General features: G+C 43.5%; 1 protein-coding gene across 5 annotated transcripts in view; it reads left to right on the forward strand.

Annotated features, from left to right (window-relative positions):
- ADGRE2 (adhesion G protein-coupled receptor E2) overlaps positions 1-12077 on the forward strand; it is a 36588-nt gene that overhangs the window by 16619 nt on the left and 7892 nt on the right. For 4 of the 5 annotated variants that reach the window (XM_045047185.1, XM_023241032.2, XM_045047173.1 and 1 more), the window contains 5 exons: positions 1526-1633; positions 1798-2018; positions 2209-2388; positions 2946-3143; positions 3487-3722. In XM_045047185.1, the coding sequence (XP_044903120.1) occupies positions 1526-1633; positions 1798-2018; positions 2209-2388; positions 2946-3143; positions 3487-3722 (943 nt within the window). Of the gene's footprint in view, positions 1-1525; positions 1634-1797; positions 2019-2208; positions 2389-2945; positions 3144-3486; positions 3723-4569; positions 4610-12077 lie in introns of those variants that run through there. The other variant, XM_045047190.1, reaches the window with a different exon arrangement.

Below are 12077 nucleotides of genomic sequence, written 5' to 3' on the forward strand. Positions count from 1 at the left end.
GTTCTAGTTTTAGCTCATAAATGTAGGTCTTTGTCCCATTTTGAGTTAATTTTTGTGTGTTGTGTGAGGTAGGGTCCCTTCTAACTGCAAGTGGAGATCCAGATGTGCAAGCACCATTTGCTGAAGAGACTTTTCTTTTTCCATTGAATAGTCTTGGCATCCCTTGTTGAAGAAAATCACTTGACCACAGATGTATGGGTTTATTTCTGGGCTTTCAATTTTATTTTATAGGTCTGTATGTCTTTGTGCTAGTACCCTACTGTTCTGATTACTATAGATTATAGTATAGGTCTATACTACCATAGTATGTTATAGGTCTGTATGTCTTTGTGCTAGTACCCTACTGTTCTGATTACTATAGATTAGTAGTAAGTTTTGAAATCAGGAGGTGTAAGTACTCCATTTTTTTTTTCATTTTCAAGATTATTTTGGGTATTAGGGCCCCTTGCAATGTCCTATGAATGTTAGGATGCACTGTTCCATTTCTGAAAAAAAAAAAAAAAAGGTGGAATTTTGGTATGGGTTGCATTGAATCTGTAGATCTCTTGGGAAATATTGCCATCTTAACAATATTATGCCTTTTATTTTTTTATTATTTTAAAAGATATTTATTTATTTTGAGAGGGAGAGAATGGGAGAAAGAGAGAGATAATGAGACAGAGAGAGACAGAGAGAGAGGGAGAGAGAGAAAGGGAGAGAAAGGCAGAGAGAGAGAGAGAGAGAATCACAAGCAGGTTCCACAACTCAGCACAGAGCCCAATGTGGGTTTCAATCTCACAAACTGTGAGATCACCATCTGAGCTAATATCAAGATGTTCAACTGACTGAGCCACTAAGGTGCCCCAATATTAAGCCTTTTAATCCACTAACATAGAATGTTTTCCTAGTTATTCAGGGTCTTTCATTTATTTCAAAAAATATTTTTGTACTTTTCTCTGATAAAAGTCTTGAACCTCCTTGGGTAAGTTTATTCCTAATATTTTGTTGAAGATTCTTTTACATCTATGTTCATAAGAAATATTGGTCTATTGTTTTCTTTAATGGCTTTATCTGTTTGTTTTTTTTAAATCAGAGTGATGGTGGCTTCATAACATTATTTAGGTAGTATTCCTTCCTCTTCCATTTTTGGATGAGTTTATAAAGGATTCTTGTTAATTCTTACTTAAATGGTTGGCAGAATTCACCGGTAAAGCCATCTGGTTGAGACTTTTCATTTTGGGGAATTTTTGATTACTGATTTGTTCTTTTTGCCTGTTATAGGTCTGTTTGGACTTTAGTTATTTTTCAGTTACTTTTGTAGTTTGTGTGTCTCTAGGAATTTGTTAATTTCATCTAGGTTATCCAATTTGTTGGTGTATAGTTGCTCATAGAATTTTCTTACAATCCTTTATAAATTCAGTGTGTGTGTGTGTGTGTGTGTGTGTGTGTGTGTGTATGTAAACACACATATAAATGATAGTATTATTACAGCCTCTACAGCCACAAATACTATCCACACTCCCTTAATAACTCTGACATCTTATAGACCTGTCCCTGAAGGTGCAAGAACAAGGAGACAGAAATGTCACCTTGAGTCTAAACCAGGCAAAGATGCTGCTGAGCTTGGATGAGGTGCATGAATCTAGTGACTCAGGTAAGGGCCGAGATGGGAGGTCACAAGACGCCCAAGGACGTGACACACGGGGACCTGAAGCTTACGGGGAGGTAGGGGGCAGAGTGGGGCCACAAAGGGTCCATCTGAGGAAGAAGGGGCGCTGGTGGGCACCCCGAGGTATCCACATTGGCCTGGTCCTGCAGGTCCTTCTGTGGTGGGCCTCGTCTCCACTCCAGGGATGGCCAAGTTCCTGGCCGAGGCGCCCCTGGTCCTGGACCATAAGCAGCAGGCAGTTCTGCGTGAACACAAGGAATTGCTGGGAGAGGTCCCCCCTGTCCTGCTCTCAGGTGTCGTCTCTGCCTTTGTGAGCAACAAGGACACCCAGAACCTCGGCTCCCCCGTCACCTTCATCTTCTCCCACCACGTGAGTCCTGGTGGAATGGGGCTGTGGCTGGGCAAGGAACTGGGCTGGGTCCAGGGCTCAGCCTCACTGTCGAGATCACCCTTGGTGTCCTGGGGGCCTCCTCCGTGGGCGCCTCCTTCCCCCAGGAAAGCCCTTTGCAAACCAGCTTTGGATAAGAGTCTCCAGCTCCCACCGACGCTCTCTTCTACAGTCGGTGACACCCGGGCCAACCCAGAAGGTGTTCTGTGTCTTCTGGGAGCACAGTCAGGATGGAGGCGGTCATTGGTCCACCACGGGCTGCAGGATGGCGGCCACCAGAGACGCCAGCACCACCTGCCAGTGCTCCCACCTCAGCAGCTTTGCCGTCCTCATGGCCCACAGCCACGTGCAGGTGAGATCCCTGAGAGAGGCCGCTTTCCACGTCTATCGCTCTCGAACATGTTTCCCCACATGTAGGAGCTTAAAGAAACATAAATTTATGTCTCGTGGTTTCTGTGGGACGAGAATCGGGCGTAGCGTAGCTCAGTTGCCTGCTCTGGGTCTTACAAGGTTGAGACCATTGAGTCAGCCAAAGCTGCATTCTCGTCGGAGGCCTGGGGTCCTCCTGTGAGCTCCCTGGTTGCTGGCAGAATTCCGTTCCTTGCAGTTGTAGGTCTGGGGTTCTACTTTCTTTCCGGCTGCGAGCAGGGGACCCTGCTCAGCTCCTAGGGGCTACCTGCATTCCTTCTCTCTAGGCCCCACACAGTGTACCAGCATTTCTGTCCAGAGGCCAGCAGGAGAAGCTCCCTCACCTCAAACGCCCTCAAACTTTGAATCCTTTTCTCTAGGAAGAGCCTAGAGCTTTGAGAGCTCACTGATTAGGCCAGGCCCACCCAGGGTGATGAAATGCCTCTTAAAGTCAACTGATATAGGACCTGTGACTGTGCTGTCCTTTTTGCTGGGTCCCAGGAGGAGGATCCCGTGCTGGTTGTCATCACCTACGTGGGGCTGGGCCTCTCTCTGCTGTGCCTCCTCCTGGCAGCCCTCACCTTCCTCCTGTGCAAAGCCATCCAGAACACCAGCACCTCGCTCCACCTGCAGCTCTCGATCTGCCTCTTCCTGGCCCACCTGCTCTTCCTCACGGCCATCGACCAGACCAAGATCAAGGTACTGACACTGTCCCAGAGGACCCCCTGCCCTGAGCCACGGGATGCTCAGTTCGTGGAGCCCTGCTGCACTGATGCCTTAACACAATATCGCTGGGCGACAGGGAGGCTGGAGAGGGGTAAATAGCCTATTTCACGTTGACTGATGAAGCAGAAGACAATCCTCTCTCAACAACTCGACCCTATACATATATATATATATATATATATATATATATATATATATATATATATATATATATATATATATATGAGTTCTCCCCACTGGCAAGGTATGGGAGGGGGTCCTGGGGCCACCCTCCTCCCTGACAGTCCCTCCTGGTGACTCCTTCCTCCTCCCCCAGCTGCTGTGCGCCATCATCGCGGGGGCCTTACACTATCTCTACCTGGCCTCCTTCACCTGGATGCTGTTGGAGGGTCTACACCTCTTCCTCACGGCACGCAACCTGATGGTGGTCAACTACTCCAGTGTGAGCAGGTTCATGAAGAGACTCATGTTCCCTGTGGGCTATGGAGTCCCGGCTCTGATCGTGGCCATTTCTGCTGCATCCAGACCTTCCCTTTATGGAACACCCATCAGGTAAGTGCCAATTCCCACTGCCCCTGTCTTCTCCAGCAGGATCATGGCCACCACCAGAACCAGAGGAGTATTTTTTATTATGCCCAAACAGAACACAGAGAAGACATGCTAAGTAATCATCCTTAGGACATCTTTCTGGTGGGAAGTTATAAGTTAAGCAGAATGTCTTTAAAGTTCTGTCCTTTGAATAGCAAGACTGAAATCAAAAGACGCGCTTAGGACATCATTAAAACAATAGAATCTACTTCTTTCTCCAAATCCTTTAAGATGTTCCAGTTTTTTAAAAATTTGGAGCTAGAGCTGATTTATGTAATCAAGTAATAGATTTTTATATCACGGTTAAGATATACAAGGTACTTACTTTATGCCATGGATTTTTCTAACCATTTTTGTATGCATTAACTCGGTGAATACTCACACTAAAACTATGAAGTAGGCAGAGCCATTTGTCCCATATTACAGGTGAGTAAACCGAGCCACACGTAATCTCATTAAATGCCCCAAGGGGAATGGCTAGTAAGTGGCAGAACTAGGATTCAAATCCACGAGTCAAGCTTTAGCGTTTGTACTCTGACATTTCCACCATTAATGCTTGGTTTCACATTTTTACATTTTTCTTGAAGTATATTTCACATACCCTAAAATTGACTCTTGGAAAGTGTACAGATTAGTGTTTTTTAGAATGATCATAGAGTTATGTATGCATCACCAGAACATGCAGACATGACTGGAACACCTTCAACCCCCCTAGAAGAAACCTCACACACAATAACATTCCCTCCTCAGTCCTGTTACCCTCTTCTACCCCAGCCCCCTGGGCCACCACTAATATACCTTCTGTCTCTAGGGATCTGCCTTTTCTGGAAATTTGACTTAAGTGAAATCATACCTGTGGTCTGTTGCGACTGGATTCTTTCACTTCGTAGGATGCTTTCAAGGCTTATCCATGTTGTAGCAAGTATCATGACTTCATTCCTTGTGATTCCTTGCTGCTGCTGGTGGTGTTTTGTAAATAATATTCCACTATACAGATATACTGCATTTTTTCAATCTATCATTTGATAGACTCTTGGATTGTTTCCTTTTTTTTTTTTTTTTTTTTTTTTAAAAGGAGGCTTCATGCCCAGAGCAGGGCTTGAACTCACGGCCCTGAAATCAAGACCTGAGCTGAGATCAAGAGTCGGACGCTTAGCTGACTGAGCCACTCAGGCGCCCCAAGTTGTTTCTATTTTTTGCCACTATGAGTGATGCTGCTATAAATATACATGTGTAAGTTTTGGTGTCAACATATGTTTTCTTTTGTTTCGGATATATATCCATTTGTGGAACTGCGGGATCACATTGCAGATCTATGTTTAGCACTTTGACAAACTGTCATCTGTTTCTCCAAGTGTCTGCCCCAGTTTCTATTCACACAAGCCATGTGTGAGGGTTCTAATTGCTCTGCATTGTCATAGACCCTGGGTCTGGAGTTCTCGCTTGTCCAGCAAGAGAGTGGATGCAGGATTACAATGCGAGAGAGGCTAATGTCCGGGAGGAGACAAGAGCCCCAAGTAAGGGTCCTTGCTCTGTTTTTATTAGGATCAGAAGGCTTACAGGCGTGATGGACGTGCACAAAGAAATGAAACTGTGAACCTTAACTCATGGGCGTGAGGAAAAGGGGGTTTTGAAGATATGCGGTGGTAGGGGTTTGGATCAATACAACACAAAGTCCAGGAGCCAAGCAGATGGTTGTTTACAGCAGACATGAAACGCCACATCTGTTTACCTAAACTTGCCTAGGGCACAAGAAAGAAAGAGCATGCTACCTCAGGGTCAACGAGGCATGTTTCTTTTGCTAATTAGCTCCATTCTGGGCAACTTCGCCTTGCTGAGGTCCATAGCCCTGCTTACCTGTTGACCCATTTGGGTCCTTCCTTCCTGGGAAAGCAGCTTTCTGCTATTGTACTAAGTTGGGAGGCATTTCCACCCTGAATACCTAATCTTGGATGCATTCATCCTCTAGCTTTCTATTTCCTTATGCCTTGTTAACCCATCGGTGCAAGCTCAGGGATTCCTAAGCTTATTCCCCACACTCTGCCTCATCAACACTTATTTTCTGCATTTTTAAAAAAAAAATTTTTTTTTCCACGTTTTTATTTATTTTTGGGACAGAGAGAGACAGAGCATGAACGGGGGAGGGGCAGAGAGAGAGGGAGACACAGAATCGGAAACAGGCTCCAGGTTCCGAGCCATCAGCCCAGAGCCCGACGCGGGGCTCGAACTCATGGACCGCGAGATCGTGACCTGGCTGAAGTCCGACGCTTCACCGACTGCGCCACCCAGGCGCCCCTATTTTCTGCATTTTTAATTTTAGCCCTCTGCATGAGTTTTAAGTGTTATTTCACTGTGGTTCAGACTTGCAATTCCCCAATAACTAGTGATGCTGAGTGGCTTTTCACCTGTTTATTGACCATTTGCATATCTTCTTTGGAGAAACGCCTTTTCAAACCTTTTGTCCATTTAAAAAAAAACATTTTTTTTAAAGTTTATTTTTATTTTTGAGACAGAGAAAGACAGAGCACGAACGGGGGAGGGTCAGAGAGAGGGAGACACAGAATCCGAAGCAGGTTCCAGGCTCTGAGCTGTCAGCACAGAGCCCGACGCGGGGCTCGAACTCACGGACTGTGAGATCATGACCTGAGCCGAAGTTGGATGCTTAACCGACTGAGCCACCCAGGCGCCCCACCTTTTGTCCATTTTTAAATTCGGTTATTTGTCATCTTGCTGAGTTTTTGAGTTCTTAGTATATTCCGGATGGTAGTGCCTCATCAATTTGTGATTTGCAAATATTTTCTACCTCTCCATGTCTTTTCACTTTCTTGCAAAGTGAAAAGTTTAAAGCAGAGAAGTTTTTTAATTTGATGAAGTCCACTTAATTTTTCTTTTGTTGTTTGTGCTTAGGATTTTGTATCTAAAACACCATTGTGCAACCCAATATCCCTACATTCCTTTCCTCCTCCTTTTTATTATTGCTGTCATAAAAATTATATCTTTGTACCTTACAAGCCCATTGACACGGTTTTAAAAGTATTGCTTTGCGTGGTTATCTTTTAACACAGAAGAAGAGGATTACAAACAAAAATATACTTCAGTGTCTTTCATAATACCCACATAGTTACTTTTATTGGTGCTCTTTATGTCTTTGTTTGGATTGAAGTTACTCTCTAGTCTCCTTTCATATCAGCCTGACTTATTTAGGGTTTCTTGTGACCACTTAGCAAACAAGAATGATCTTATTTTTATCTTGAAATGCCTTAATTTCTTCATGTCTCAAGGAGAATTTAGCTGGATACAGAAGTCTTGATTGACCATCATTTTTTTTTTTTTTGAAACCTTGAAGATGATATTCCACTGCCTTCTCCATGATCTCAGGCAAGAAGTCACTTGTTAATCTTATTGAGGATCCCTTGTACATGAAAAATCAACTGTCTCCTGCCACTTTAAAGATTTTGTCTTTGCCTTTTTTCAGTAGGTCTATGATGCGTTTCAGTGTGGATCTCTTTGAATTTATTCCAATTATAGTTCCTTGAGCTTCACATTTGGGAAGTTTTTAGCCATTCATTCTTTAAGTATTTTTCTGCCCTTTTTGCTTTGTCTTCTGGGATTCCAACTGTGTATGTGTTGGAGCACTTGTCCTATGCCATAAATCTCTTGAGGTTCTGTTCATTTTTCTTCATCCTATTTTCTTTCTGTTCCTCAGACTGCGTAGTTTCTGTTGATGTATATTCAAATTTATTTATTTATTTTTCTTTTACCAGCTCAAATCTGTTGTTGAGCCCTTCTGGTGAATTTCTCACTTCAGTTTTTGTATTTCTCAACTCTAGAGTTTCTGTTTGGTTCCATACAGAATATCTATTGCTTTATTCATATCCCTTATTTGGTGAAACATTGTTGTCCTACTTTTCTTTCATTTTTCAGAAATGGTTTTGTGTTTTTAATATATTTGTAATAACTGATGTAAAGACTTTATCTACAAGATTCGAAGTCTGTGCCTTCTCAGAGATGCTTTCTTTTGACTGATTTTTTTCCTCTGTGTATGTTGCACATTTTCCTGTTTCTTTGGGTATATTATACTTTTTTGTGAAAACTCAATATTTTAGATAATATATTGTAATCCTGCTGTTTCAGTTTCCTCCACCCTTCAAGATATGTTGTTATTTCTGGTTTGTTGGTGTCTTTGTTTGTTTGTTTAGTGACTTTCCTGGATTAATTCTGTAGATTGGCCATTTCTTGCAGTGTGTGTCCCCTGAGTTCTCTGCTAGCTTTTTTAAAGTTCTTATTTTTGTTTTTAATCATGGGTTCCTAGGGTGTTGGTCGCACCTGGGTCAGTTTATTTAGTGGCCACCAACTGTTTGTTCCGGAAGATTTCCTTAAATGCTTTGCCTATGTACTTTGCATTCTTCTAAAAAGGTATCTGTGTGAGAAGACCGCACCTTCAAACTTCAGGAAGTTTACGTAACAGTCTTAGCTTTCACTTTATGATTGCACAAAGCCTCAAGGTCAGACAGAGATGAGAGACTAGTGCTTTCTTTTCTCCCCATGCCTGTTTTGAGTGGAGCCATACCCTTATGCATCCTCAGATTTGCAGGAATATTTCAGAAATTTTCAAAAATTTTCATCGTCCTTGAGTGGTCCAGTATTTCCTTTTAAGTTCCCGGAAAAGTTCTTTTGATCCCACCTGAAATCACAGCCTTAGGCAGCTGGGAATGGGGCCATAATTTGTTATTGTATTGATAATGCCCCAGAGTCAGCTCCCCCTCCCCCGTGATTTCTCAGTCGAATCAAATAGGCACCAAATTTAGAGAATAAAGAGTTAGGAAACTACAGAGTTAGAAGAAAACTTGGTTGTGTTCTGGGGGTGATGATGATGTTTTCCATGGAGCTTCCAAACTAGTCAGATCTCTCTGCTGTCTTCAACGTTGTCAACTTCTGGCTGCCACACTACTAAGCTGGGGAGAGACAGAACTGAGATAGCTCTGACTTAAAACATCCCAGACTCCTTTCTCCCCACAATCTTATTGAGGTCCAGTAGCGTCTCTTGGTTCGACTATTTTTCAACTTGTTCTGTGGTGCTGGGTAATCGCCACAGTTCCGAAGTGGTCGGTTTTAGTTGTTTTGCTTGTGTTTTTGCTGTTTTAGAAGGAGAGCAAGTTCATCAAGGTCCTTACTCCTCTACTCAGGAGGTCAGTTCCCAGAACGTGCACTATGAACCACAATGTGCTGCTAAAACTTATGCTCACCTGATTCACCTGAGCTGTCTCCAGGTGTCTTTCTTGGACACTGCAGTTCTTTCTTGCTTACATTCTTTTTAGTCTATACTTCAGTTGTCCTGAAATGGCCTACCAAACTGTCCATTGCTCTTTTCATTTAAAAATTTTTTTTCATGCTTTTTAAAGTTTATTTTTGAGACAGAGAGGGACAGAGTACGAGTGGGAGAGGGACAGAGAAAGAGGGAGACGTGGAATCCGAAGCAGGCTCCGGGCTCTGAGCTGTCAGCACAGAGCCCAATGTGGGGCTCGAACTCATGGACCATGAGATCATGACCTGAGCCGGAGTTGGTCGCTTACCCAACTGAGTCACCCAGGTGCACCTGTCCGCTGTTCTGAAATGCCCTGCTCACTCTCTACTTTACCCTAATGTAGGATCAAAAGTGAATTCTGTCACTATCAGTAAAATCTTCAGCAATAGGCCTAAGCTCTCTATGCATTAATTACCAATCTGTGGTCATAAGAGAATATCTGTTTTGTGCTGGTGTTAAAATTAAATCAAATAACTCACCAACAAAACGCAAATAGCTCAAGTTAAAAATGGTCAAAATAGGGGCCCTTGGCTGGCTCCGTGGGAAAAGCATGCGACTCTTGATCTTGAGGTCATGAATTCAAGCCCCCATGGGGGGCTATAGAGATTATTTGAATAAACCAATAAACTCAAAGGTGGACAACATATTTTAATAGACATGTCTCCAAAGATAGGTAAATGGCCAATAAATACACGAAAAGATGCTCACTAGCCTTAGTCATCAGGAAAATGCAAGTCAGAAACTATAAATGAGATATTACTTTATACCTATTAGTTGAAATGGTTAAAAAAAAGACAATAAACACTACTTGCAAGGATGTGGAAAATTCGGAACACTCCTACATTGCTGGTTGGAATGTAAATGGTGCGGTCACTTTGGAACACAGTTTGACAGTTTCTCACAGGGTTAAATATAAAGCTACCACATGACCAACCAACACCACTCCTGGGTACATACCCCAAACAAATGAAAACATATGTTCACACACGGGGCGTCTCAGTGGCTCATTTGGTTAAGCAGGTCAGGTCGTCATCTCCCGCTTTGTGAGGTTGAGCCTTGTGTTGGGCTCTGTGCTGACAGCAGAGAGCCTGCTTAGGATTCTTTCTCTCTCTCTCTCTCTCAAAAGAAATAAACTTAAAAAAATCAACCTTGTACGAGACGCCTGGGTGGCTCAGTCGGTTAAGTCTCTGACTTCAGCTCAGGTCATGATCTCATGGTTCGTGAGTTCAAGCCCCTCATCAGGCTCTGTGCTGACAGCTCAGAGCCTGGAGCCTGCTCTGTGTCTCCCTCTCTCTCTCTGCCCCTCCCCCGCTCGTGCTCCGTCTCTCTCTGTCTCTCAAAAGCAAATAAATGTAAAAAGCCCCACCAAACCCTTGTACACGAAGGCTCATAACAGCACTATTCAAAATTGGAGACAACTGAAAACAACCGAATGCCCCTCAACTGATGAATGGATAGGCCAAGTATGATCTGGCCACACACAGAATATCATTTAGCCGTGAGAAAAAGAATGAGACATTTTTTTCAGCCATAAAAATGTGCCGTGATGTGAACGGACTTTGAAAACACGGTGCTGAATGAAAGAATTCAGTCACGAAAGGCCACATGTCGCATGATACTATTTATGTAAAGTGTTCACAGTAGGCAAATCCATTAGGTGAGAAGGCAGATTAACAGTGCCCTGGGGCTCCGGTGGGAGTGGAGTAGAACACAGTGACTGCTTCTGTGCATGAAATGTCTTTTTTTTTTTTTTTTAAAGAAGTCCAAGTTCAACGTTTATTTATTTTTGGGACAGAGAGAGACAGAGCATGAACGGGGGAGGGGTAGAGAGAGAGGGAGACACAGAATCGGAAACAGGCTCCAGGCTCTGAGCCATCAGCCCAGAGCCCGACGCGGGGCTCGAACTCCCGGACCGCGAGATCGTGACCTGGCTGAAGTCGGACGCTTCACCGACTGCGCCACCCAGGGGCCCCATGAAATGTCTTTTTTTAAACGATTTTGGCTGAAGTCCTCACGCTTTATTTTTTACTTATTTTTTTTAAAAATGTGTATTTATTTTTGACAGAGAGAGAGAGAGCAAAAGCAGGGGGGAGGGCGGAGAGAGAGGGGGACAGAGGATCTGAAGCCGGGGCTCAGCCTCACCAACCTGGAGGTCACGACCTGAGCCGAAGTCAGACGCTCAGCCCATTGAACCACCCAGGCGCCCCGGGAACAAAATTTCTCTTAAGGAGCCGCAAACGTCCTCGAGTTAGATTTTGGTGCGGGTCGCACAACTCTGCGACTATTCGAAGGATCACTGAACTGTGTGGTTTAAATGGGTGACTTTTATGGTATGTAAAATATATCTCCATAAAGCCATGAAAAAAAAATTAAAATAAGTTGATGGGTTTTGCAGCAGGATGAAAAAAAATTAGATTGAACAGTGCAAGAGAGTCCCCTAAAACCATGTTAGGGATGGGTCACACGACTCTCCCGAACTGTTAACATGTTTGTGGGCCTCTTCCTTGCTCCAACACTGTTTATCTCAGTAACATCATTCACCATTAATATCTCAGCTAAGGGGCGCCTGGGTGGCTCAGTTGAGTGTCTGACTCCTGGTTTCGTCTTAGGTCACGATCCTGGGGTGGTGGGATTGAGTCCCAAATCGGGCTCTGTGCTGAGCGCAGAACCTGCTTAAGATTCTCTCTCTCTTTCTCTCTCTCTTTCTCTCTCTCTCTCTCTCTCTCTCTCTCTCTCCTTCCACACCTCTCCCTTGCTTGCGCTCTATCTAAACAAAAACAAACAAAACAAAACAAAACAACAGAAAAAAAAACCAACTCAGCTAAACATATAATTTCCTTAGGGAATCTTCCTTCACCATCCAAATCCCTCAGATTCCAAACTAAGCATGACATCCAATGATACATTCTTATAGCTGCACATTTTTATTGTTACAGTATGTTTAATTATGTGTCTCCTACTCCACGTGAGATTTGTGGGTCTTAAGACTGTTTACTTTCTTTGCCAATGACAGA

The sequence above is a fragment of the Felis catus genome, chromosome A2 (genome assembly GCF_018350175.1).
Source record: "Felis catus isolate Fca126 chromosome A2, F.catus_Fca126_mat1.0, whole genome shotgun sequence".
Lineage (NCBI taxonomy): Eukaryota > Metazoa > Chordata > Mammalia > Carnivora > Felidae > Felis > Felis catus.